General features: G+C 40.7%; 1 protein-coding gene across 1 annotated transcript; it reads left to right on the top strand. All coding sequences in view use genetic code 11, as the record gives it.

Annotated features, from left to right (window-relative positions):
* Positions 1-117: 117 nt before the first annotated feature.
* On the top strand, positions 118-26,657 carry EGR_08994 (Tyrosine-protein kinase Fps85D; the record flags this gene model as incomplete). The annotated part of the gene is made up of 15 exons (XM_024498243.1): positions 118-741; positions 816-989; positions 1,031-1,626; positions 2,812-3,409; positions 8,031-8,403; positions 10,162-10,289; positions 11,240-11,304; positions 13,894-14,304; positions 15,510-15,645; positions 17,218-17,428; positions 19,977-20,100; positions 20,953-21,088; positions 22,193-22,246; positions 22,523-22,706; positions 26,164-26,657. 15 exons carry the CDS (start codon positions 118-120, stop codon positions 26,655-26,657), a joined length of 4,308 nt encoding a protein of 1,435 aa, XP_024347340.1.
* Between the last annotated feature and the right edge of the window lie 1,083 nt (positions 26,658-27,740).

Here is a 27,740-nt window from a genome sequence, read left to right as displayed (position 1 = left end):
ATGCACTTGCTCAAACTACTCAATTCTTCACTGTGGTGGAAGTTCGCGCTTTCTAACTTGACTATTATGCTTCAATGCGAATTTTAGAGAAATTGTGTAACCAGTTTCACTTACATGATGCCACTCGATAGAGGGATACGAAATAATTCAGTGAACTGCTCTGTAGCGGAAAGTGGCCAAACAAAAACTGGTTCCTTTGCCCACCCAACTCCTGCAGTTGCAAGTAATGGCCTCAAATGTGCGGTGGATGTAGCTACAAATTGCTCCTCTTCTAGCGCGCCCCCTGTATCTGCTCGTTCGGGTAGTCAACAGACAGGATTTATGTCATTGTTCTCCACTCGACAGCGGAAATCCTCCGGTCTGCCTCCGTTCTCTCTTGTCTCCGTCAAACAGTCGCGCTTGATGTGTGTTGCAAAAATTGATGAGAGCATTCAGGCGATCGATGACCTTTTGGACTTTTATACTCGTGCAGCAAAGGCCGAAAATAAGGTCTCCAATGCCCTATGGCACACGGTTCAGTATTCAAAGTCACGAAAATTTGAGAGGAACGGTAGAACCACCACACAACTTAACTTTAATGGAAGTCAAGCAAACGTTCTAAATCCACCCTTTCGAGCCGGCGCCTCCTCATCTGGTGATAATTCAGTTGTGGACTCCGGTATCTCCGAAATGACAACAGAGACCTCTCCCTTTTCTCGCACAAATGGTTTTCAGGGTTCCAGTGCCCCACAAGCTAAACAGGTAGCATTTCCTTTCATTTTCTTAATTCACATTTTTAGCTCGTGTTAACTAAATTCGTTCGTTTGTCATTGTAGTTTTTACAATGCTTCGTTGATGCTAACGAAACGCGCGCCGAAATTGCGGCCTGTCGTGCCTCTTTCCACAAGAGAATAAACACCTATCAATTACAAATGGTTTCAGACGCCCTACAGCGCCTTCGATCGCTCTACATAGAGTTGGATACAAAGCTGGAGACCTACTCCTCACAGGTAAACCCTGGGTGTCCTCTTTATTCTGTCAACTTATCTAGTTGGAGGCTGATGTCAGAGAGTGTTGGAAGAAGTATGCAAAGTACGCGGATAGTGTAACTCGTCTACGATCTCGACTAAACTCGCTACTCGAGAAAGGCAAGTTTATCATCGCCTTTCCTTTATTCCTCCCCTCCTTAGGTATGGCTAGTAAGCGGAAAGCTATTGAGTCATCTGTTAATGAATTGGACGGGACCACTTTGAAACTCCACATGGCACACAACACCTATACCCTTTCTCTAATTACGGCGCGCCAGTATCACCAATGGCTTGTGACCCGCCTGCAACCGTGCCTCTATCGCAATCTCAATCGTTGCTTACGATTGGTTGACTACGCGGTCTCTTACCTTCTCCGTCTCGCACGCATTGATCAGGCTCCCAGGGGTACCTTTGATTTTATTGCGCCGCCCGATTCGGATCCCTTGGGGAACACCACCCTCGATACCGAGTTAAATAAGGGTATTGGAGCTCCCAGGGAGGATACCTTCAGACGGGTATTTCCCTTTGATTTGGACCTCCTTGTGCGTGCTGGGGATGAAGTTTTGCAACCGGACAAGATTATTGTCAACCAGATGACTGTTTATCCGATCCGGAAGCTGTGAGTTGCCTTGATTTGTTGCGGGGAAGGAGAGAGGGTTTTGACACACCTGAGTGCTTCATTGACCTAGTTAGAAGCCCCATTGGATTTCCATACCTCAGAATACGCCCATGACATGGTACGGCTTGTACATTCCACTACATTTCTTATGGGGCAGATAATGAATACAGTGATTTTGCATCTACTTGAGTTGATTAGGTGGTGCTTCTCAGTAACCTTAAGTGCATTTAACCTGCGGAAATGGTTATTTTTCTTAGTGTATGGCACACAAACAAGAATCAGGCTCTGATTTATTATCTAAGGTAGCGCCTATAACCAAACAAAATATCGGTGAAGAACATTTTGGGTTCCTTTTTCCGTATTCAGCGTCATTAGTTAACCCAATAGATGCATTTTTAAGAATACTGTATGTAGCTTAAAAGTCATAATCTAATAAGCTTCGTGAAAAATAATAGATATATGAAAATCATTTATTGCAAGGTGATAATTTATTGCTTCTAAAAATGCTGTCTATGGTAGTTAATTGACTGAATTCACATCCTGTAGTTGGTGATGGGTGTTTCAAGACTTGTTGCATAATAGTGCCAATTAGAAGTAATTAAGGTCAGAAGTCAAGCTTATATTTGCTGCTTGCTATCCTATTTGTGTTACTTGCTTTATTTCACTGCTCTATCGAAAATTGTGCTGTCTGTAAACTGGGAAATTTTCGTCACCTCTTTATTCATTTCTACACCAAAGGAATTTGTACAGCTTTTATAGTAAAGGAACTTTGCTTACCATGTCTTTCTGCCTTGGTTTGAAGGTTTAAAACTCAAGAATGACCTCCTCATACATGCTTGACTCCCTTGAAGTTCAAGATTAATTTGTTTGTGAAAAATGAATTTAATGATTTTGTCCTTTGATCAAGCTTAAAGATATGGTCTGTCCCCAAGGGAACGAAGTCTCTGCTTTTCGTTTTCGTTTATGTTTAAACTCTATAATCACTTAGAGCAAGTTTCTGACGATACTGGAGCAGTGCAAAACTATTTTCTGTCATTCAATCGGTCTAAAATGGGAAAAACTGGCTTGCCTAAGTATTTTTAGACCTGTTCTCGGACTGTAAAATCTATCTGTCTCTTGGTAAATTCATAATTTTGGAACCCCATTTCGGAGCCGATTGGATTACTCCCTCTTACAATGTTCCAGACTGCAGAACCACCTGCAAGAAGTAGCCAATCAGGGAAGCATAACTCAGGTGCTGGAGAACGAGCACACCAAGCTGGTTTCCTCTGTTTCCACCTGGATCTCAGTGCTATCCTCTGTAGGCCCAATATTACGCGATCTGCCTACTGCTCTAAAGACAGACGAAGCAATGACGCGCCTGTTGGACGAGGTAGAAGCCCTCAGCCCCTTGGAGGCGCCACCCAGAGTGGACGAGGAGAAGGTTTTTCTGAGCGCGGCCACAAAACCCGCTACACTTTGCGCTCTGGCCATCCAGTTGGGTACTTGCGAGTTTATCCACTGTCAGTCGGTGTGCTTCGCGGACAGCCATGAACAGATTGTGCGGATGCTACAACAGGCGGAAGTGGTGGCGCCCTCACCACCGCTGTCATCGCTGCCACAACCGATGACGTTGTCGTCCTCATCATCGTCCACACTGCTTTCCGCCGCCGCCACAACTTCTTCCATCAATTCCGCCTTTGCTGCTGACGTTACTGGTAGTGGGACTGGTGGTGTTGGAGCCGCTGGTTTGGACATGCTCGAATCGCGATTTCATTGTCTGCGAGTGCAGCTGGACAACCAGGTGGGTTTCACCAAGTGGTGGTTTCTCTTTTGATCCGATTAAATACCCCTTGATCTCATTCTAACTAGTCTTCCAGGTTAAGTGACTCAATGCATTCAATGTTTAAAGACACCCAATATCCTTTAGCAAGTATTGGAACTTCAGAATTTTCTGTAAGTGGTTAGTTTTATCCAATTCGGTCCGTTTTGAAATAATTTATTTCGATTAGACCTTTTTGGATGATCTAGAGTGATTCCACTCTGACGTTAAGTTTATATTTTTAATGAACCATTTATTTTTTAAAGATATTTCTAACTGAATCGTTAAACTTGCCGCATACTTTCTTAAATATTGATCCTGAACGTCAATTGGGACGAAGTTGATTACGCATAGGCTTGAAAGGAGGGCATAGACCACCAAAAAGTCTCCTATTTATTTATTCCATGGATACACAAAATTATTCTGCGGTTAGCTCTGCCCAATTTAGAGCACGTCGGATGCATTTCACTTTGTTCATTTCTTTTAAATATCACAAAATTTTAGTTTTGTGGCTCTTAGCACCTCATGATGTAAACAACGCTAAAGCACTTTGGTGCGAGGTTTATATGTTACGTAAATGCTTTGAAATTTTTATTAAGGCGCTAATTTAAGAATATATAACAATGGTTATGCCTATGCGCATACTTTAGAATCAATTATTTGTTGTCAGAGTCCCTTTTCATTGCTTGGGCGACTTCTAGCAAAGAAACCATCGACTTATCAGTAATTTTTTGTCTTCTGGGAAGGTCAAGTAATCTATCCACACTGAAGTTACCTAAACTGTTTCTGCTCTTTAGGTGCATTTTGCTTCATGTGTTCCCTCTTAAGCGGCTCAGAAATATGAAATGATGCTATTTCACAGAACTCTAAAATGTTCTCTCGGAGTACTTTTTGTTCCAATAAACTGTTTCTAACTCAACGCTCCAAAATTTTATGACACTGCATTCTTTATTTGTCAGTAAAGGCCTATTTTGAAGAAGAGATTGGTCCACTAAACTATCGTCGGCGTTTCTGCTTCTCTTGCATGGCTTAGTTTTAAAGCACAACCTAAATGGATAATCAACGATGAAGTTTATCCTCAGGCCTAGCAGTCGCAAGCGTAAAGGGATTCCCCCTGAATAATTTTGCCCTAGTGCGTATCTCTGAACATTTAAAGAGATTTTTTGCGACATGCGATGAACGGCTATATATTCGTTAAGCGTTGCTGAAATTTGTGGACGCATACAATGACCAAAGATTGACTCACTTTTCTCATTTCAGATGATTTTCGTGACTCACCCAATCTTATTTCCTATGATTTTTCTTTGTACGAGTTTCTATCAGGCACGAGAGCGTATATAATTATCTTTATTCTTTTTGCATATTAGAATCCAGAAAGGCGTTCTTCTCAAACAACGGTGTATTCTCACATTCCTATCTTTATGGGCTTTTGGGAGATAATATCGTCGGACTTTCCTCCTAGCCAGTTAAAAGGTCCACCATTGTGTTTCTGAATGTGTATGTGATGGGACACACACTGGATTGCTAACTTTATAGTGTTGCTGTTGCTGATGAGTGAAGAAAGAGCTAGCTGAATGTTTGTGAGAGTTCGCTTTTTGCCTGCTGGTATTCATGGATGTGTTTTGTTGCACAGTGGCATAAGTGTGTCTGAAAGGGATTTTTACTTTGAGTAATGCCTGTTGCGTGCATATACGTTAACGTAGTGTTTGTGATATTAACGTATTAGCAATCCTAAAGACGTAGGCTTCTACCTACTCACAATTGCTACTACTATAGGGTTCCATTATATTCCAATTTTTTCCATTTCGTTTTGCTACTTCTTAGCTCATGTGCTTTCAGCAATCAAGCCAGTAGCTGGTCACAATACGTTGTCTTCGTAGCTCAGACGACGGTGCGAATTTTCACACGTGTTGAATCTTGCGCGGAAAATTTTATGATAGGAAGTTGTTTGGTATATTGTTTTGAACGCAGTTTGGCAATCTGCATTTACCGCTCTTAATAAAAGAAGAAATGGAAGTAAAGCCACCGTCGTCTTTCAAAATACACACTCAGTTACTCACGGTCATTACTCGATAGATGGGTACATACCATTCATTCGAGTAGGCCCATCGCTCTCTACACACTCCAGTTTCGTTTTCACAGACTCAAGGACAATAAATTTAATCAGTTATCGTCCCTTCAATCTGCTGTATAATTAAATTCTCGCCTCAGTGGCTTCTCCGCTTATTTACCATTTAAGGCGGCAACTTGCTTCTTTCATTCACAAAAATTTTAAGGTGATTTAACCATTAGGATTTCCACGTGCTTTAAAAAGTTTGTTTCGCTGTCCACTAAATCTTAAAGCAATTGGAGAAGACAATCTACAGAAGTGGTTCTGTGCATCAGATGATGCACTTTTATAGGGGGTACCGTGACAAATGGTAATTCACTGCACAGTAACTAAAAGAACTGAAGATTCCTCTTGTGTCGATGTTCTATCAAGGAGAAGGCATTGCTATAGGTTTTTCGGAAATGTACTTTTACATATTTGCATGCTGTTTGCTCTTAGATTTATAACTTCTGCATAAGTATTTCTATGTGTACGTCTGTGTAGATTTACTGTGTATACATATGAGTTCAGGTGCAGAGGTAAATTCTGCAGGTGATGATAAGGGGCTTAGCGAACCTTAAGGTAATCTATCTGCGAAGGAAATATCCTAGCGTTAAAGGAATCGTGATCAGGCTCCATCTATCCAGGCTCATACGAAGCAAAGTCTTTCATGCTTAGGTGGCCCACTTCATTGGAAAAGATCTCGCACTAATTGAGAACGATTATGAGAGTAAATAGAGATGCACAGCTGCATTCATCTAGATGCACTTTGCATTCCATGGTGTTCATAAGTTGGGTTGGTTGGAAATTTATTTCATTATGTGTATAATTTTTTTTGTTATGCCTTGCTGATCTAGGAGACACACTTTGATTTACTAAATGAATTCAAATTTACGAAGTGGCAAAAACCCTTTATCATCCAAGGAGTGATAGGGAAGTTGAAGAAGTCTATGCTTGAGCAATCCTGGAGCTTTGTTGGCGACCACTCATTTACTTTACCGTCTTTTGATTGGAAAACCTCTTCACTGGTTTTATCTGTATTACTATCTAGTGAAGTTGAGTTTCCAAAAGTATACCTTAGATTTTAAAGGTGGCTTATGAATATATGCACTTTGACATCTTTCCCTTGCATTTCCACTGACACATGGGTATCACATTTATATTTTACTGGTTTTCTCTTTGCGTTTTATGTATACATGCGTGTGTGTGCGTATGTTTTAGGTCAAGTGGCGTTAACGTCAAACAAAAAAGAGTTGGTCATCACTGCGGTTATCGTCACGTCTTTAAATTTTGATGCATGTGCAGAAGTTTTAACTTTGTGGTGTTTGCCCTCAAATGCCGCCCTCGTGATTTCGTCTTGTCACTGACAGGTAGAGGAAGAAAATAAACAATCTCGAACTTCCCTTTTTCATCCGATGTAGGTCTCCCTCTTCCCGTCTTTGTCTAGGCTTAGAGCTGTTCTTAGGGGAGGAAGCGTTGTTGAGGTAGTTTTTTAGTTTCTCCTCCAAAAGCGAAGTGATCCATGTGCTTCAAACGAGTTCAAAATGGCCTCTTCTTCTATAAGAGTGCACTCAATTCCTGGGGCGAATATCTACGTTTGTGTCTGTGCGTACAACAGCTAGGAGGAAATCGTGTACGATTCATTCTTACGTGAACATTTGTGACATGACAGTCACCTCTTTTTCTTTGAAAGCAAATTAGGCAAATTTTCACTTAAAAGGGCAGAGAATGGCACTCGTCGTGGTATGAGGTGTGGCGAAATTGATGACTTGAACTAATGGAATATATTGTTGTTTGGTTCTGAACAATGCAGTGGATAGCCACTGATTTCACCAGAGAAAGTGCCATATGAGTGTCTACGCCTAAATCTTCGGTCCTTCAATTATCATGAATTTATCTTAAAAATGCAAACCTGCCTAATCGTTAACGCTTCGTTTCGATTTAAGGAATATGAACCAGCCCTGGCAGTTTTTAAAAACCTGAATCTACCTAAGAGCTGATATTTAGTGGATTACCTTACGAAGTATCATATGGGCCTCGGTCGTTTAACCCTCTACTGACAACCTCCTCCATATTTGGGCGGAACACTTATAAATGATTGAAAACGGAACCATTGGCTCTAACTAAGCAGCCTTCTCCAACCAAGGGCATCGAAAATGGGGAAAATATACATATACTGATGTCTTTTGCTAGTTCCCTTCATAGGACGTAGGAAGAAGTTCTTAATAGCTGTAATTAAATAGAATTGGATTGAGTTAAACATCACAATACTTTGCCATTTGAGATTTTGCCTCAGTATCACCTGTGAATGCTGAATGAGCCTTAATCAAAGAGCACAAAATTAAAGTATGACCTTGTTATTAAAGCACTTTTTCTATTATTTATCAATTCATACTGACGCTTTCATCTGATATGACGCCCCAAAATAAAATTTTCCCTTTCTTATACTTGAAAGAATTTGGGAGCACACTTTGGATTGGTCTATCAGGTCCTTCATTTTTTTTCTCCAAACAGGACAACAGCATATCCGTTGAAGGTCGTTCCAGCCTCGGCGAGTCCGATTCTGAGAATGATGTCCTTGTCCAACACCAAGCAGAAGCGGTTGTTTCGCCCTCTGCGTCCTTCCCCACCCCCGCTAGCTCCACTTCGGCGCCTCAACGCCGATCGATAAAGGCCATCAAGGAAGAACCTTACCGCCAAACGTTGGCAGCCTTTCCCAAATCCTCACTCACCCCTACTGACACCCGCTCGACCAATCGCCACTCGGTCATTGTAGGCGGCAAGGCCCTGCACAGGTTCCAACAAAACCGAGTTTTTAAGAAGGACCCTTCTATCACCACTGGTGTCGCCACCTCAGTTGCCCCTGGTGCCTTCCTGCGATCACGAAGTGAGTTGGATGTAGTTGATCCGTCGGTGGATTTTGTGTTTAATATACTCATTACTGCTGTCGTATTAATGGAAGTTGGTCTTTATCACTTTGGTCTAAGTATTTTCACTAAGTTGAATACAAAGTCTAAGCTGTGGGGATTGACTCCCCTCAGCGACTCTGGCAGACAACCTACCAAAAGAATATGTGGTGTGCCGTAGACACCATTGAATATGAATTTCTATGAGTCGATAAATAGGAACAAACTATGACGATTTTAATTAGGGTGCGTTGCCTAAACCGTAGGAAGTGAACTTGGATATCTTGAACTTTCATTCACAGTTCTCTCAAGGTCTTGTAGGCTGTTGGAAAAGCCCTCTACTATGAGCTAGTTTCTTTTGCTGCCTTCTTTGTCACTGTCGGCATGAATAAACTTTCGCTTTTTGGATTCTAGTTCCAAAAATAAATAAATAGATTTTGCGCCGATTTGTGGCTCTACCAATGAACGTTTTTAAAAGGGTGCCCGCGAACCACAAAACTGTTTGAAAATGTAATGCAAAGGAATATTTTAATTGGAATATCACAAAAGGCATTACTCCTCAAAATTAAACCAAGTGGTCTTTAATACGAGTCAGTAAATGATGTTGGTTTATGGGGAGTAATGACTTCAGGCGTGGGTAATTCGGTGATTCGGCGATCGCCCTGCTCTGAGGCACTTATGAAATGTTTAAAGTGTGGTTTTTTTCTAACTTTATTTCAAGGAGATATGAGCGGGAATTGTTGTACGTAGTTAGAAGCTTCCTTAATGAGATTTGTTCCTTAAAATGACGAATTCCACATTTCTTTGGATCGTTTTCAAGGACTATTCTCTTTCAATTCAAACCTGTGTCATCAAAATAGATTTGAATGTGAAATGAGCGTAATTTATCATTTGCCTCTTTTAGACCTCGTTAGAAGTTTATATCCTTCCAAATTTTGTCAAAATATCTTTTTCTCTACAACGCCTAACCATTGAGTCCAAGATTGCTTGGAAAATTCGACTAAATCTTATAAATTAGACTGTGAGAGGAAGTTGACGACTTTATAACTGCATTTTCCACATCAAGGTCTCTTGTTTCCCTATGGTTGTGGCTTACCAGAGCGAAATGGTCGTTCAATATGAAACCGGTTTAAGAGAGTGCCGCTTTGACTGAAGGAAAGGAGGCGTTCTAGCTTTAATAGTCTCCCTTGGCGCATACTCCCTACATTCATCCATCCCAGTTAAGTTACCCCTTCCTCTCCTCTCTTTCCTCGTCCATCCATCCATCTCAAGCCAATAAATGGACACACTGGTGGTTGCACAATTTCTTCCCCCGCCCTCCCCAGCTGATAAAGTAGCTCGTTAGCGCATCAAAATGACGTAGAAATACACACAATGGGAAGTGAATGTCTTGTGTTTATTTTTTTTGCTCTAGTCCGCCCATGTGTCCTCACTTAAAACTATCTTATCGAAACAATTTAGAAACCTAAGATTTGTGGTTGAAGTATCGTCGGCGCCCGCCTGAGGTTCGCTTTATCAGTTTCTTTCAAATAGTAGGTACGCGCGTCTAGAAGCTCTGGTTTAAACATGCAAATTAGCAGACTTTTGTCTTCTTTTAGGCTCCCGAAAAAACTCAAATTGGGTTGCCAAGCCCTCGTAGTTTTGTCTACCCTCCCAAGTCTCATTGACACATGCTTAAAGGATAGTTCTCTAGGGAGCAAAGAGCATATCTGTTCTGGTTATTCTCTTTTATATCCTAGCTAACAGTGCCTCATCGGTAGATCAGGATCAGGATCAGGCTGGGGGAGCATTAAGCAGTATCTCCGTGGAATCTATACACCAAATAAACGGTGATGGCGAAGGTGATGTTTTACGTCGAATGGATCAGGTACGGGTCAACCCAGTTATTCCTCTTGTTTCTGTTTTTGCAAATTTGTGTCGATGCGTCCTTGTACTTCTACGCGGCTTTTAAGATTGATTTGCAGCTATATCATTCGGATGTCAGCAGTTTTATGGTAAAATATATGTAGCGTGAAACCTAGAAGGTGATATTTATGACTTGATTCTATTCTTTAAAATCCAGAATATGAGGATTCGATGAGTAAAGGTCGCCTTGCTTATTTTAACGAGTGCATTTTCACTTTTCTTTTGAACACATAATCTGAGGTTCTGCCTTCTTTTTTACCTAATTAAGCTGTCTTTTGATTATTCGACTTTATGAAGCGCATATAATTAAATACGAATGTATGATTTAAGTCATGGTGTTATTTTACTAATTTAAACCTTTAAAATGCTTACTTTCATCGTCATAATTTGGCGCCTACTTTTGATACCCCTTCAAATCACTCCGACTGAAATTTACAACTACGAACAGTTCCAAGGATCATTGATCACCTTGCTTAACTTGTCCGTCACTTTCTTATTTCTTCAGATTTAAAAAATAAATTCCGTCGAGGTATGCAAAAAAAATTGCTACCATTTGTTACTACTTTCTGCCTGATCCCACCTGCATGTCGTTGGTTTAGCCCGTCTTCCCCTGATTATGCATTTCAGTAGTATGCATATTTGCATGCCAAAAGGATTTGATGATCCATGGCTCATGTCTGGTTTATTTCGCTATCGTCCCCATCTTGATTAATATTTTGTGTGAATTGAGGAGAGAGCATTTTCATCGGCTTCCCCTCTCCTATTCAAACTAAAGCATTTTAAGCTGTTATGGTCCCACAGATGAATTATTATGACCTGATTTATGGTAATTTGGATAAGTTCTAATGCATTTTGTGTTACCATTGCATGGCCTGTATCTATGCTATTTTTTCCTATAATCTTTTGTTTTAGGATGATGTTGATATTAACAAGGAACCATGGTTCCATGGAGTGTTACCGCGAACTGAGGTTGTTCGGTGGGTTAGATTCTTCTAATCCTTTTTCTTCAATTGCCTTATTTCTAGTTCACTGTACTTATACCACTGCACTAATACATTTAAACAAAAGTTCGAAATTGTGAATTGGATTTTTTTCAGCAAAGCTAAAGGTTTGAATGCAAACAGCGAAATATACTGGGCCGGTTCCAATGCTACTTCCACACTCCCTTCCTAATTTATTTTTACCATTTTTATTTGAAGTCCATTTGCGACATCCATGGGAAAAACAGTGGAATATTAGACGAGTCATTTGCCCATTTATTAATGCTTTTATGATTAAAATACAAAAGACATGGGAGGCTATAGCCATGGACAGAGGGCCATGCCACCAAGATGGTAGCGGCCTGTGGTGACTTGATTGGCGACATATTTAATGTATGATTAGAATAAATTTAATCTTGCATCTGGACCTGGTTATCTGTATTCTTAGTAAAAATTTAACTAGAACACTTTACATAAGTGTGTTACATTTGGACATCGTTCCAAAACTTTTGCTGATTGTTTTCAACAAGTTGTGGCAGTCGTAACAGTTGAGTATCTTCAAGCAGTCGCGGATGGGTTTCTTTTGATTGAACTTCGTGTGGCCTTCCAATCAATAGGCGGTGAAATATTGAGTGATTATTAAATATCAACCTCTTTTCTTGCAAAAGCTCCTCTCATTATCAAGGCTCTCAGTGCCGTTTTTGCAACTCCAACTCATCTGCAAAAATTGCAGCTCCTTCGCTATTATTTAAGGCTGTGGAAAATCGCTCCAGCCAGAAAAGCTCTACACACGAACTAAGTGAAGACAGAAAAAATGGCATAGGACCTGTTAAGTGCAGAAGAAAACTGTAATTGGTGTGTAAGAAAGCGTCAAGAGCCTTTTCTCTCTGCCTCTTTCTCTCTCCGCATACTTTATGTTCGGGGTGTCTCCTCTGGCTTTTCACGGCCTCTGCGATTATTTTGAGACCACGGTTGATCGCATCAGCAGTGGGTGGCTTTTCTGCAGTTCTGTTTGAGCTATGCATTCATCATCATTCCTCAAGTCCTACTAATGTAACCCACTCCATTAAGGCTACTTTCTAGGCACTTTGATTGCTGCATATTTGTAGGAAAGCTTCTTAAGGAGTGTCTAGTTTCATGAGGCCAATCATTCCTCTGTTATTTGTCACTTATGTGTTTCTTTTTATAGACTTCTTCGTGGGTCAAATTTCAGAACTCCTTAAAGGCAAAATTCATTGAATTACGATATCGCATGTCTTTAGGAATCTCCCATTGATATGACCCCCTTGAGCCACCTTGCTTTCTTGATGCTCCTTCCACCCTTCCGGGAGTTCAGCAAAATTACTTTTTCCTAACCTTATAGTTCACTGTTTATGGATCTCCTACCGTCCTATTTCAGAGAAAAAGTTGATTAGGCCAGTAGTTTTGATGTTTTTTACTTTGATTTGAATGCCTTTAAATTCATCAAGTTAAATTACTCACTTCCATTGAAGCGGTTTCAAGCATACATGGTGATATATTTTCCACGAAAATTTCCGTGTATGAAAAATTTTCAACTTGCATTTTTTAGCAATATTTGCTTACTACTACCTTGGTGAGGGGCCTTGTAGTTCAGGTCATTGTATGGATTTTTGTAAGAAGCTTTCCCCTTTGAGAAATTTTCTATTGCGGTGTTGAGTTGGATTCTTTTGTCAATCGCTTTTTTTTTAGTTTCTGACAGTTTTTATTGGCACCTTTTTGCAAAAAAATCACCAGTTGACAATTTTTCCCCAATCTTATGGAGGTTAAAGCACAACTCGTTTCAGTCAACTTCCCAAATATAGGGTTCTTGATCTGGCGATCTCCGAATGGCCCAATATAGTACTGGCCTTTCTACATAGATATGATTTAGAGAATGTGATAAATACCATTTTCGTACGTTTAAGTTTAAGCTGACAACAAAAGATGAACTTTACAGATTTAAAAATTGCGCTATAACGGTTGGCTCACTCTCGTTTTTACCGCTGTTCACGAGGCACTTCTCTCCATGCGCATAATCCATATTACTGCATTATTGTTGGTTGTGTAACTTTGATGGAGGTTTTTAACTTTTTACAAAGTCGTACATTTTCCCGACCTTGTTTTATTAGTCAGGGGACACTTCAGGGAAATCTTTGGTTTTTTTCCTTGTGAGAATGTACTGTGATAGAGTTACAAGTCATATTAATTTATAACTGAATGCCAAAAAGAGATCTAGTTTACGACACCTATACTACCTGTCTGAATTCAGCGCTTATTTCAACGTTTGCTAGCCCATTTACTCCTAGCATGGCTGACTGATTAGAATAAGTCTATCGTCTTAACAACATTAGAATGACTATGTGTCGATTGAACTATTCCGTTCATTCAAATACAACTTACGCTGAAGGAACGGTTTCACGCCTTATGGGCACTAAGTACACTTTAAAGCTAAGCAAGGATGTTCATCTGACCAATCGAAGTTTTTTTTGTATCATTGACTAGTTATCAGTTGTAAAATCAAGCACACTTATTCTAAGTCAAAACTGAAGAGTACGTGCTCGACAGCGCTTCTTTCCCCACCACCAGGCTTTTGCAAAATCAGGGCGACTTTTTGGTCCGTGAGACAAGCAAAGCAGCCTCCACCTCCTACCTGGCACGTCGTAACCGTACGCAGCACCACCGGCAGCGTGGGAGTGAGGGGCCTTCGCTCACCAATCTCTGGTCCTCTGCCACTGGTGCCGCTTCTGTCGGTGCCTCCTCCTCCTCCACCGTAACGCTGCTCGGCTCCCAATCCACGGAAGACCTGCGCGGCGATCGAAGCAGCGGCAGTGGTAGCGGAGGCAAGGTGGTGGTCACTAAAATGGTCCTCTCTGTCTACTGGAACGGTCACAAACACTTCATCATTCAGGGTGGTGATGAGGCTGTGGAAGGCGCTAGCGATCTTGGAAACCGACGCGGAGGATGGTCATTTGAGGATTATGAATTTCCCACTCTTAGGTAAGTTGTCAAATGGAATTTTGACTGAATTCACGGGGTTTTAGTGAATGACGGAAGTTGAAGATACATCCGTTTGTTCTTTGAATGCATTCTGTATAAATTGCTTGAGATTGAAATTGCTTGATTTCCATTCTATGTTGACTTTATTAAACCCATTTTCTAGCTGTTTGTTTTCAACTGGTTTTTGAACACGATGTAGTCGTTGTTGATCGGTAGGGCTGATGAATCATCCCGAACGTCACCTTAGGTTGTAATTGACATAAATACAGTTGGATTTCTATTATTTGTATTCGACTACAAGTTCATTGAATCCACTTCCCTTCTCTTTAGTGGAGCATTAAATAAGCTGCCTAGGTTCCCCTACTGACTTAATCGGTTTTATGGTAACTTCTGTGCAGTGTTGTGACAATGTGACAAAGCCAAGATATAACCTCGTCCTTCACGCTTGAGTGTATTCGGCCCTACGTCTATTTACCCGCATATGAATCGTTTTTATAAGCACTTCCAGGACGTAAATTGTTGGGATGGGTTGAGGTCGTAAACCATCTCAGATTCGATAATACTGTAGTTGAAGCCATTTCCCGATCTTCTTCAGATTGTCAAGGGTGCCGCTGACTCTTCTGCTAGTTTTAATAACATCGGTTTATACAAAATAACATTTACTGCTACACGCTGATCCCATCTCTTTGAGTTTATTCCTTTGGATGAAAATTGTTTCAAAAAGTTTTCAGTGGGTTTTTGTAGCCTAACTAGGTTTTTCTGTAAAATATTTAATGCGGGTGGGTCAAATAGCTTGACAAATTAAAACAGGTAGTGGCTTTTGATTTCGTGTAGACCTTAGGGCGAGGTCAGAATTTCTTTGGATTGGGAATATATAACTTTCCAGACAGTTTAGTTAAAAATATCTGTCTGGTCAACCTTTGTCGTCTGCTGTCCGAGGGAAATACTTGTTCAAATCGACGAAGTTTTTTAAAATATGGGGAATTTGAGACTAATTTTCACATCCGGCTTTTACAAGCTCTATTTCTGCCTAGGGGTTTGAGACGAAATCCTCATGCAATGGCAGTGAATAAAACATTGAGGTGGTGGGGATGAAATAAATTTGCTGCTAGTAAATAGCTACCTTTCATGCAGCTCAGTTCCAGAAGTGAGCCGGTACTGAAATGTTGCTACTGCATGACTCCTCTCTTTCCCATTTACCTCAGGGACCTCATTGAGTACCATATGCGAACAGGTAAGCCGGTTACCCAGTCTTCTGGTGCAATTCTCCTTAACCCCATCTCGCGACCAGACTGGCAATTGGACAACAAAGATGTCATTTTGCTCGAAAAGATCGGACAGGTGAGCTACCTCATGCAAGTAACCAAGTTGTGTCGTCTTCCTACACTGCTTTTTTTGGAGTGTTTGAAATACACAAGATGTAACTTAATAATACATGAAAATTGGGCTTTATTTGATGAAGTTTATTTCATCTTCGAAAATACCCGATCTTAAAAACGTTCAAATAAATCTTTAATGTATGGATTTTTGCCGGCGAAGGCAACGATTTATTAAATCCTATTTTTTTCTGTTAATCTCTTTACTCTTGATACTCAAAAGGATTTTCTCTTTTTTTGGAAGTTTGGGTGTTTTGAGAAGGTACCGAGGGATCACAGGACCGTGAAAACCCAAAAAGGAGATAATTGCATTGTGGAAAAGCAATGGCCTGGGAAACACTAACTACTTCGTTGTGCTGCTACTTAAATGAACAGTTCCCGTTCCCCTCCTTAAATTTTTGATAAGATAGTGTAGTTAAAATACTGGGTTGCCGACCGCATCGCCTTAACGGGTTTGGGAAAGCTATCCTTAAATGAGAATAATGATGTGGCGATCACTTGATAACTTGTTTGCTTAGTCTAGCTCCAAAATCCTATCTGATCGCGCTTACGGTTGTTTAAAACCGGTTTCCTAATCTTGCCTTCTTGGCCTTTTGATGCTCTCAATTTTCGACAGGTTTTTTGTAGAGCCAGATAATAGTTTGGACCTCAGTTTTGAAAGAAATCAGGCACTTGTATTTCACTTTTTAGTGTTTGCTTCAAAAATTTGGCGCTTTTAAAAAGGTGTCATGGTGGTGTAGTTTGTCGCTATCTGATTAAACGTGAAATATGGTGAATTTTGTCTTTTCATAAATTAGTTTTAATCAGAGGAAGACTCTCGGTGCCTGCGCAGACATTTTGTGGTTCGTTTCAGTCTTATGCGTGAGTGCTCTAGTGAGAGTTTTTGTGGATTAATCGCTAATTTTGCCTTTAGAGAATCCTCTTAAGCGTTTGGTTAGAAAAAAACTAACGATTTAAATTATCGTTTCTCCTACATAAGCATTTCACCTCGTCTGTTTTTGAGACTCAATACGTTTTCATGGATTTCGAACGATATCAAAATCCGTGCCTTGAGCTGTCTTTAAATGAGCGTGGAACCCCAAAAGACTGAACATGCCCGTGATATCATGACGACATAGAATGGCTGATCGGAGTCAAACACTGTTCGAGGGAATTGGACTTTAATAAACAAAACCACCGCGTATTGTTGTATGTGCTTATCGCAAAGGGCATCCTCTTGCACTTCATTGCAAAAGATTTCAAGCTGGTTTTTGCAGCAGCTAGTAGAGAGCTCCGAGTCATCCCTAATAAAGTGATAAGGCATACTGAAACGGAAGAAAGTTTATTATTAGCATGCAGTTGAAATACTGGGTTTTTTTAGGAATAGCTGGGTGTCGTCAGAGTATTCTAGGAATCACATTGTGCAAGAAAACCGTGGCGCTACAGGCGTAATTACTGGATCGCCTGGTTTGTGCAAAAATGATACTCTACAACAAATTGATTACATTACTAATTTATTTTTGCTGTCTCTTCACGAAGCCTTAACTCTTGCTTGTAGGGCAACTTCGGCGAGGTGCATCGTGGCATTTACAACGGGCGCGAGGTGGCAGTGAAGACATGTCGAGCAGGCCCAGCGGAGGTGGAAATCAGACGCAAGTTTCTCCAAGGCGAGGCCACTGCTCTCAATTTCTTCCACCCCAACGTGGTGCGTTTGCTAGGCATTGCTGTTCGCTCCCATCCCATCATGATTGTCATGGAGTATGTCGCCGGTAAGTTGATGCATTAATCTCCAGCTCCTGAGTCATCCTCAAAGGCGTTGTGGGGTGTATGAGTATGGATACAGGTCTATTTATAAATTTACAGTCTAGGAGACTATTGACATAGGCAGTAGGTAACAAAACCCCATGATAATGTGGTAGTTTCCTAAGCCCATTGAGGCTGAAGAGCTGGTGTGGTTAAACTTCTTCCACCATATCATGTCCTCACTATGTACTGAACTACTGTGCTTTTGAAAGCGAGTCGTTTTACTATGAAGTGCAACGTGTCTCCACTGAAGGTTTTTCCCGAGGAATCTGAGGTTTATTGGTTAAGAGAATTTGGTCTTAGAATTAAAGTATTTTGAACTATGCAACATTAAGTTTGTTAATCCAAATGGGATGACGGGTTACTTGTTCAGTATGTTTTTTTTTTGTATTCCCGCTCCTGCCTTTTTTCTTAGCCGGTGGACAGTTTATAACAAGTATTATCTCAAAAGCTCAAGGCAATTATTTCTCAAACTAACCCATTCCTTATGCTGATACTGAAAAGAATCTTGTCGTAGTTTTCTAATTTGCGTATATTTGGACCTAAGTATTCAGACAAAGTGGATGTGGCCCGTTGGTAGCTCATGACCTCCCTCTGATATTCTCCTTTTATCTGTAGTTCTTCAATACGACTTTACTTTCAAAGATGTTTTCTGAAGTGTAGGCAGGGTATTGTAATTATTTTCTTTGTGTCGGTACTTAATGATAGATTTTGTTTGTCATGAAGCAAATTTTATTTCTTACTTCACTTTCAGCCGGCACTAGATAAACGGTGCTTGTTATTTTGTTCCTACTTTTTTCTTGTATTTGGAGCGCCAAAGTAATATATTTTTAATCATCCTATCTTTAAATGAAATGTCTTGCTGGGTGTGGTAGTCAATTTTCACGAGACCTAGCTTGAAAACTTAATGAGCATAAACAGAACCTTGTCCAAATATTTTTTGTGTTAAGGATAGTGATCATTTAGTTCGGCTTTTACGTAAAAATGTACAACGAGACGAGGCACTCATTGCCTTTCAGTATATTCCAAATAGGCTGAGGCGGTTGCACGAAACTCCACAGCCTACCTTCACAGTACACCACAGCCGCTGATTGTGAATTTTGCTGTAGTTTGATTTACTTATTGCCCTTCTCCTTAACTCTCCCCTGATCTCACCTGTAGGCAGCAAGAATGTGAATGTGTTGCTAGATAGGCTAGTTCGGCAAAAGCCACCACCACTTTCTGGCTTATTCACTGCCTACTCCGCATGCTCATGCTCTCACGGTATTTGTCTTTATTCAATTTGCGTGTCTCCACTCCCTCTAGCACCTCCGCTCGTGCATTATCCAATTCTCTTCAACTCTCGTGTCTTTGAACAACCTTTTAATAGCCTGGTGGTTTAGTCTGTGGTTCGTGCTTCCTTCCATTTCGAGAGTTAGAGATCGCGAAATGTGCACAAGCTCGTCAAGAGAAACGTTATGGTTGGACCATTAATTATGAAATGCCTGATTTACTTCTGGTTTTTCACTGGTATATGTTTTAACCAAGTTGCAATTAATTAGAGGCTTGATTTTCATTTTAATGGTGGGTATATGCTATGGGACCTCCATCCACCCATATTACTCGCCTTTTTGCTCCAGTCGCACCGATCTTGCCTGCTACTGCCATGGTTACTCCCATCCCAGGCCTCCTACGTAGCACAATGGCGTGATGGGCGTCCACTAGTAACATTATTGTCTTGATTTATAGCATTGGTTCCATGACAAAATCAAACGAATACTCTTAACCACCATGGTTTTGACCCAATTTTGGCTTCAAAATATCTCTTTAAAAAGGGGGATTCGGAGTTGCAGTCAGTTAGGGGAAGAGGCGAAGTGGATGTTAATTGTCTTTAACTAGTGCCCAAAAATATCCGGAATTCTTTATTTTAATGAATCCATATGCTTTGCACAATACTAGGATCTAATAACAAATCCCAGATGTTTACTGCTCTTGATCTACCAGTATGATAAAACTGACGTCAAATTGCCTGCTTTTAGGGGCAAGCAAGCAGCATCCATGCGGGGAGGTACAGCAAGTGATGACGTGTATCTTCTTATGTCACTACTAATCACATTAATGTCGTTTATACTAGGCTTTATTGTTACTCGTGAATTGCTCGCAACTTTAAAGTACTACGTCTAAGAACATAAAACGGGTTGTTATGTGCCAGGAGATGGCTGTTGTTGTTTTTCGCTAACTCTTTGATTCGATGAAATAAGTCATTATCAGACCTGTGGAATTTGGATTAAAATTGTGACTATAAATGAAAGCGATTAGAAAAACCTCTCCTACTGAAATTCCTAGCAGTTGATCGAAGTTGCTTTTGATTTTTGCTACTTTTGCTAGGGTCGGCTAGTGCATTAAGTTCTTTTTTCTTATCTGAAAGCCCTGTGGATGACACTTTTATTCTCTATTCAGCACTTCGTCTGATTCATGAATTCTGATGTAGCTGGAATGTGATAATCCGTGACTGTGGTTTTTTTAATAACTTAGGCGGATCTCTGTTATCCTTCCTACGGAGGAACGGTCAAAATGCAGACATTCGTCTCCTCTTGAGGATGTGTGTCGACGCAGCCAATGGAATGGCCTACCTAGAGTCCAAAAACTGCATCCACCGGTAATTCGTCCCTCATTTCAGTAGTATATTAACCTTATCATTACTACTCCCATGCATTTATCTAAAGCGACAAACTCGGTAGGGTATCACTCTCATTTCTTGGCAAATTCACTCCGGATATCATTCATTATCTTAGCATATTCCCCGGAGATATAGCTGTAGCGGCGCATCCCCTTATCAAATAATGCTTTATTCAGAGGGTTCCCTCTTGCTCTCCTGCTATCTGAAGCAAAAGATTCAGTAGTTGTTGCCTTATGTTCAATGGTACATTAACTTGGTCTGTGGATATATAGACTCATCTTTATATTAGTATAAAAGGAAGAAAGAATAACGCTTTTTACCCGAAGTATCTTGTATTAAAATGTAACATGATTTCAGTAACATTCTTTGTATCCCTTCGTCTTGAACAGTGCTATTGGGTGTCGGGGGAAAGCGGTTTTTTCCAATGGTTTTTACACTACTTATTATCCAAAGGCTTTTAGAAAAATCCTGGTGCCAAATGTACTGATTGCTTGGTTCACATCAGCCCTATATTTAAATTTTAAGGGACAAGGCAATCCTCCCCCTCTCATAGTTGCGTTTTGATAGCTTTTTTCCGTAATGTTTAGCCCTTTGCTGGAGCCTCTTCTTAGCTCTAGTGGATGATTTTCATCGCTCAAGACTTTACTTATTTGCATAGTGGAATTTTATGCTCTTCCTACAAAATTTATTGCCTTTTTTTGTGCAAGTTTTATTGTGGCGTGATCTCTTTTACTTGATGCATTAATGACCATAAATGTGGGTCATTGCAACCAGTCCTTGGTTGTTCAAAAGGCAATAATTAAGCTCTTGTGATATCCCCTTTGCTTTTAGTGATCTGGCAGCTCGAAACTGTCTTTTAACAGAGGACCTGGTGCTGAAGATCGCCGATTTTGGAATGGCTCGTGAAGAACACGTTTATGAGGTTGGTTGCCCACTCGATTTCATTTACCTCAATCCGTTGCGCTTGGTAAGGGCAGAATTATCATTCCCTTGAGTTACGTAGCTGACTTCCTTAGCCTGATGAGATCTTGTTGATTCCGTTAGAGTTGTATAACATTTTACGTGTTTTTTGTCTAACATTCCATACATTCCTGTTTTTAATGTAGAACTAACCGATTGGAGTAAGTGCTCGAACATCCCATTACATTGATTGCAATAGATGGTCGTTTCAAGCCTTCCACGGCATTTTGAACTGTAGATGACGGAGGTGTATCGAAGCTGGAACTTCTGTCAATTAAAGTTTTATGATGACACGCCGTATTTTATGCGCATTTGTCTCCACTTAAGGCACAGTCTATGTGAAAAAAAACTTAATTTATTTACTTCCTATCTGCACAGCCTTGCCGTGAACGTAGGCCTGTGACTTGCTCCTCTTCATTCCTTCCTCCAGAAACGAAATTGAATTTGCTTTTCCCGCTTTGCATGACAACTGGCATTTTCTAATTCATTAGATTCGGTATTATGGTGTTATCTATTCAAGTTATTTATTAATGTATGTGCATCTGGAGTAATACAACGTTGAAAACGTCATTATGTTTATTTGAGTAATGTCATAACGACGTAACAAGATGTGGTGTTCCGAAATCAGGCTGTTTTTCATCAATTTTTTGATAACAAAAGTTATAAGCTCTCCAAAAGGAGCTTCCGAATGTGCAAACCCGATTGAGGCTTAAGTTTTGCCCTTCATGCGCAGCAGCAACTTTCAGACAATCCCAAAAAGTTCCTTGTGATCATTCACATATTTTGAGCAGACGTTGTATTGAATGCCCTATTCTGTCAGTCATGGAAAATCCTAAGACGACCATTAACTTTCAGTAGAAAATTGGCTTGAAAATTTATCATGATTTTCTAATGATGAGCATTGATGCATACACACAAATTTGACTTTTCCCCCACGTCTTCCGGTTAAATCTCTGGAATTCTATGTGTAGGTGAATTAATAATAATAGTAATGGGTGAATTATTAGCTAGGCTGAATAACTCGCAAGAAGCATACAAAACAGCATTGGTTTCGTTATTGATGGCACTCGGTGAAACTGTTCTAATCATCTGCCCTCCCGCCCATCCTTAGCCCGGGCAATCAGCGGAAGAGGGGGAGAGGAAGCGCCACAAAAAGAGCAAGAAGGTAATCCACCTCTTATTTAACCTCTCCCCCTTCCCTTCCAATAGAACGTAGCGAAATCGTATTTTATCGCTCCTCAGTCATTCTAACGTCCTTCTCACTTGATTGCTACCCTAACATTCATTCATTTATCCATTAGTGGTTGGCACATCTGCCTATGAGCGTCCTGCATTTTCTTTTTTGCTGCCGATAATGACGTTTATTGGACGAATTGAAAACAATGGTGATTTCAATGTCTCTTGCCCTCACATTTTCTTGTTCCCTGCCTTCTTCCTGTAGCTGAGCGATCGCAATGGTCCGATTCCGATTAAGTGGACAGCACCGGAGGCACTCTACTCCAATCGTTATACGAGCAAGTGTGATGTCTGGTCGTTTGGCATTCTGCTGTGGGAGATTTTCAGTGCCGGTGACACGCCCTACCATGGACTCACAAACAACGAGACTCGTGATCTTGTGGAAAATGGTGGGTATTATCGGTGTTGGGTTCTCGGTGAAATACAATTTCCAATAGTCTCTTACTCTTAAGAGGAAAAGTAATTTTACCTTTTTAAAGCCTTTATAGCTTTCACCTAGGTGCTATATCTGCCCTTGAATTAAAGTTTGATTGCTTCAATTCTGTACAAATAAGTAGAACAGGGACTAAATTTCCCCCCAAGCTATTGGAGAAACGCTTGATTAGTTGTTTTTTGAGCTGGCCGGCGCTGGACACAACGGAACTTATACCTAGTATTAGGACTGGGTGTTCCCTTATCTACGGTTTCAATTTTTAATTTGGAATGCTAGAATGAAAGGCCCCTTTCAGCGTTCGGTTGGCCACATTGGCTCGTCGCTTGTCGTGTGTCTGATTCCTTACCCAAATTTCCCTTTTTGGTCTTTGAATAAGTGCCGTGGTGGGGGAACTGTATGCGTAGCTAAACATTCGATTTCTCATTTCTACCGTCGAGTTTTGTTTCTAACGCGCACGTGTAATTTGAGACGTGTGCGTTGCTTTCACTACACCTGCTTTTGGCTCACTTTTTGATCACGATCAAAATTGCCTGTTAGACTAGAGCTTCTTGTATGCGTCACTTACTCAGCTGGTGTTGAATCATTAGCTATTCAACCGATGTTATTGTTTGCGGGTGTAATTCGTATTCATTACTTATTGGTCCCGTTAATAATCCAATGGTGGCTGCTTTCTTCCCAATAATTCTCCTGTTCTTGTGTTAATCATCAAAATAGTGTTTTTCTGTTCATTTGGCCAGTGGTTCATTAACTCATCACTGATGGCTGCGGTCAGGTATTGCCTAATTGTCCACTCTCCTCTTTGCTCTTAACATGGCCGACATTCTCGTTTTTTTGAATTTATTGCTTTTTTTCTTACATGTGTCCTCCGTGTTTTTCACCCAGATGTATTCTTTCCAAGTGATAGATCTTGGCTACTTATCACCAATATCACTTGTTTGAGATCAGGTTTCCTTTCTATTATCAGGATTTTATGACAAAATAACCTAAGTTTTCCTTTGATTGAGCATGTTTGATGTGTATTTTGCTGTAGCACGATAACGGTAGCTAAGAAGGATAAGAATTAGCGGAGTTTCTGAGTCTGTGGTTTTTTGCTTAGTTTTGCCCTTCATTAAGAGCTTCTAGTTCAAGATTTGTCGATGATTTGCCAGGGCATAATTGCACTCTTCCTCTCCGTGCTCAGCCCGTTCAACAACTCCGGAACTTTTGAAAATACTGCTTTAACGAATAATTTGGAACTCACAAAGAGGGCTTGCAGATTAGAACCATTGTACTCTCCTTATATCCGTACAGTAGTTATAGAACACCCTTCGTGTTATTTAAGGCACTACATGTTAACCTCTACTGATTGTGATATGCTTCAACTCATCGTTCATTATTTATAAACATTGCCATGAAATACGTGCCATATTCACTCGACTCTGCAAGTAAGGAATCTGAAAGACTTATACAGGATTTACTTCAACTTATTTTACCTTATGCCGAATACCTCATCATCAAAAACTACTAAATTTTAGTAAGCGATCGTAATGCACAAAACCAATCCTAACTTGTGCAGTTTAGATAGGTTACTTCGCGTTAGTACTGTGATATTCTGATAATCGCTTTATCATGGACAAGGTTACTGAGGACTCATCAAGAGAACACCTAGAAAACCTGTGCATCGTTAATAAATCATTCTGCAATAAGTTGCATAATAATGGAGTTGATCCACCCTTTACTCGAAGCCTGCCGGGTGTCAGATTCGATTTTAATTCGAGACGAAGGAATGCCTCAACTAACTTTCATTGCATGCACAAGGGTGTATATTGAAAGAAGCCTTTAAAATACTTTTAATACAATTTATTTTTGTAGTATCATTAGCCTAAAACGCTGATCAAGACGTAAAATCCAGAAGAGCCATATGGGATTGCAGGTCCAAAAGTTCCATACATGCCGATGTCAATATAATTTGAGGGCACTGATTCATCTTTGAAACGCCGCAGTCGCTATTTGGCATGTAATGCTGTTCTCTCCTGATAGTTTTCACTGAATAATTCTTATAAATACTTTAGAATAGGACCTTGTAGAATCTATTTCCCCTTATAAAGGTCGTGTAATGCCTCCAGTGGACTCAAAAAGTGGTTGACTCTCGATAGAAATATCATATTATGGGTTTATTGTAATGTATATTTTTTCCACTTGAGTAGTTAGAATTATTTTTAGTGACTTAAATCAATGCAATCCTTGCCCCGAGCCCTTCTCCCTGCCGAATTTTTTTATGAATTGTCGTGACAAACTGAAGCAGATCACCCTCTGTTGGATTTTTTACTATAACGTACATGCATCGGGTGTCTTCTCGTAATTGAAGAACGGTACAATTTGGGGTTCAGATCGCAGTCATTTTACATCTGGTTTCTCCCTTTTTTCCTGACTCCGTTCTTTGCATTCGCTTTGTGCCGTACACTTTACCGGCTTTGCAACATTACCATGCTAGCACATGATAGCCTGTTTTCGCCTTCTAGATAGTAGGATGTGTAGACACGTCAGATAGATAAGCTACCGCTACTCTTGGGGTGTTTGGACTAGCAGTTTTACCTGGTAAATGCCTCAGACAGCGATTTTGGGAATTTTAATCCAAAGTTGACTTGAAATTGCTGTCATTCAATTCTAAATTGCATTTTGGTACTTTTTAATTTCTCACAATTCTTTTCTCAGGCATAATACGTCGTTGTCTAAGCTCAAGGTCTTGACTACGCGCATGGCGAAACAATAACCGCACTTCTGAATGTAGTGTTTCGAGTTCATTTTGGGCGTCCTATTTTTGTACCTCTGTCATATGCGTGCCGAAGAATTGCTTAATCGTGATTATCTCCTAATCATATGGGAATTATCCGACAAAAGATTTTGCACCTATCTGAAGTCATCACATCAAGTCAACTTAATTTGACAACTCAAAGGCGCGGTGGCTTTTGCTGTCCGTTGAAAGCTATCTTCCACGGGCGTTTTCTAGACTAACTACATTGTAGGGGCTAACGACTCTGCCTCTAAATTCACAATTTTAAGTACTCCACGTGAGTAGTAAAGCCCTCCCATTACGAATAATCTTATGTTCTGTTGCTTGCTGAAAGTTATTTCGGGGGAAATTATTCTTTTGGTGTGAAATTTCCAGCTGAATTTTCAAATGTGTGTAAAATCGCTGTATTTATACTTCAGCTTTCCATTTTAAGCGCCCTATTTTTCGTACCCTCGTTCACTACATACCAAAAAAATCATCTTATTGTTATCCCTACCATAGTTTTTTGCCTAAAACTAATTAGTCATTAAGAATAATTCATCTCTCTGTGAAATTCCTCGCAAAGTTCTAGGACCTATATCTGTTTACCGGAGACAAAGAAATAAGTATGGCTGGGGATTGATATTTTATCCGCTTGTAGGATACCGTCTGACCACACCGGATCGAATGCCACGCCAACTGGGCAAGCAGATGCAGTCCTGCTGGCACCAGAACCCAAACCGACGTCCCACCTTCGCCAACCTCGTAGTTACCCTCACCGAACTGAAACGCGACCTCTGCGAGGCCACTGACCTTTCCTCTCCCGGCGAATCCAACTCTTCCGCCATCGCCAGTGTTTCCGCCGCCACCGGCATTTTGACCCCCCAACAACATCAGCAGCTAGTGAAAGTGTCGATGTTGGAGTCGGATAGCTCGCGTTTCCGACCTCCCTTATCGGCTGTGACATCACCGACTGATGCTCGTGTTCCGCCTCCTCCCACTACCTCCCCCTCTGCCTCCGCCTCCATCGCCACCTCACGTCTGCCTCGACTCAAACCGGTGACTGCAACCTCCGGAGAAGTGTCTGGTGATGTCGAAGAGGTGAAGGAACACTCTCCGCTTGCCGGCTCCAACTCCGATGGGGAGCGCTTCTAATTGCGACTTCTTTGTCTCTCGTCCTCTGTCACTCTTTCATGTGCTTGTTGCGCGTGTAATTTACTGACTTAATGTGGTGCGCTCGGTTGATCAATCGCGTCACATCTATGCTTATTTGATGTCATTCCTTCTTTTCTATGCCTTGCCGTCCTCTTCTTTTTTTCCCCTCCCTTTCTTATTGTCTTGTTCTGACTACTTATCTCTATTGTTTTTATATCGAAAAGCAAAAGACCAGGTGTAAATGCGTGTGAGGATGTTTTCCTGGAGATTGATAATTGTACTCATCTTTACCACAGAAAAGTTTGTCCCTTGTGCAATTTTAAGAGGGACTACGGATTGTTTTTTCACGTTCGTTGAACATGCTGAAACGGCGTGCTGGAACCACAGTGACCGGGATCTTCACTGCCGCATGAACGTCCTCGAAAAATTCAGTTAGAATGTCCCATTGGTGTGCTTGAAATCTTGGTAGATATTGTTATGTTCTACCTCTTAGTATGGGACTGTATTCATCATCACATGACGTTGTGCTGGGGAATTACCAGTGTTGACTGGAATCTCGATTAACGGTATCTGGACTGGCCAAGGTGTGTGTAGACTGCAAGTGATAGGGCACTCTTACTAACCACTACATAATACTACCGCAGTTGAGTCTCAGTTGGTGAGTGGGAATGGAATACAAACCTTAGTTTGGACTAAATGGTCTTCAAGTTTAAGTAAAGTTGGAGCCACTACGTTAAAATCTGATGTCTTATAATCATCATAATTGAGTATTTTGAAGGATAATCAAACGCGGTAGGTGTTAAAGTCTACCTTGGTGACACAGAAGTCCACGGATTAATGTGTTACTGCATCTCAGAAGACAGTCAAAACATCCACCGGCCCCCGATGAATCTTGTTTTGACCCCAACAAAACCTTTGGCACCCCTCGTTGTTCCATTTCTGCATGAAGTCGCCAACGGGACAAAAGATTGTTTTCGCCACAATAGGATTTTGGCACAAGCAATCCACTTTGTCACTAAAGATGTGATTTACCAGCATTATTTCCGGATTTTTTATTTTGGTGATTACACCTCATATGCCGAC

Source organism: Echinococcus granulosus, assembly GCF_000524195.1.
Source record: "Echinococcus granulosus chromosome Unknown EG_S00127, whole genome shotgun sequence".
Classification (NCBI taxonomy): domain Eukaryota; kingdom Metazoa; phylum Platyhelminthes; class Cestoda; order Cyclophyllidea; family Taeniidae; genus Echinococcus; species Echinococcus granulosus.
This window is presented reverse-complemented; position numbering and strand designations above follow the sequence as displayed.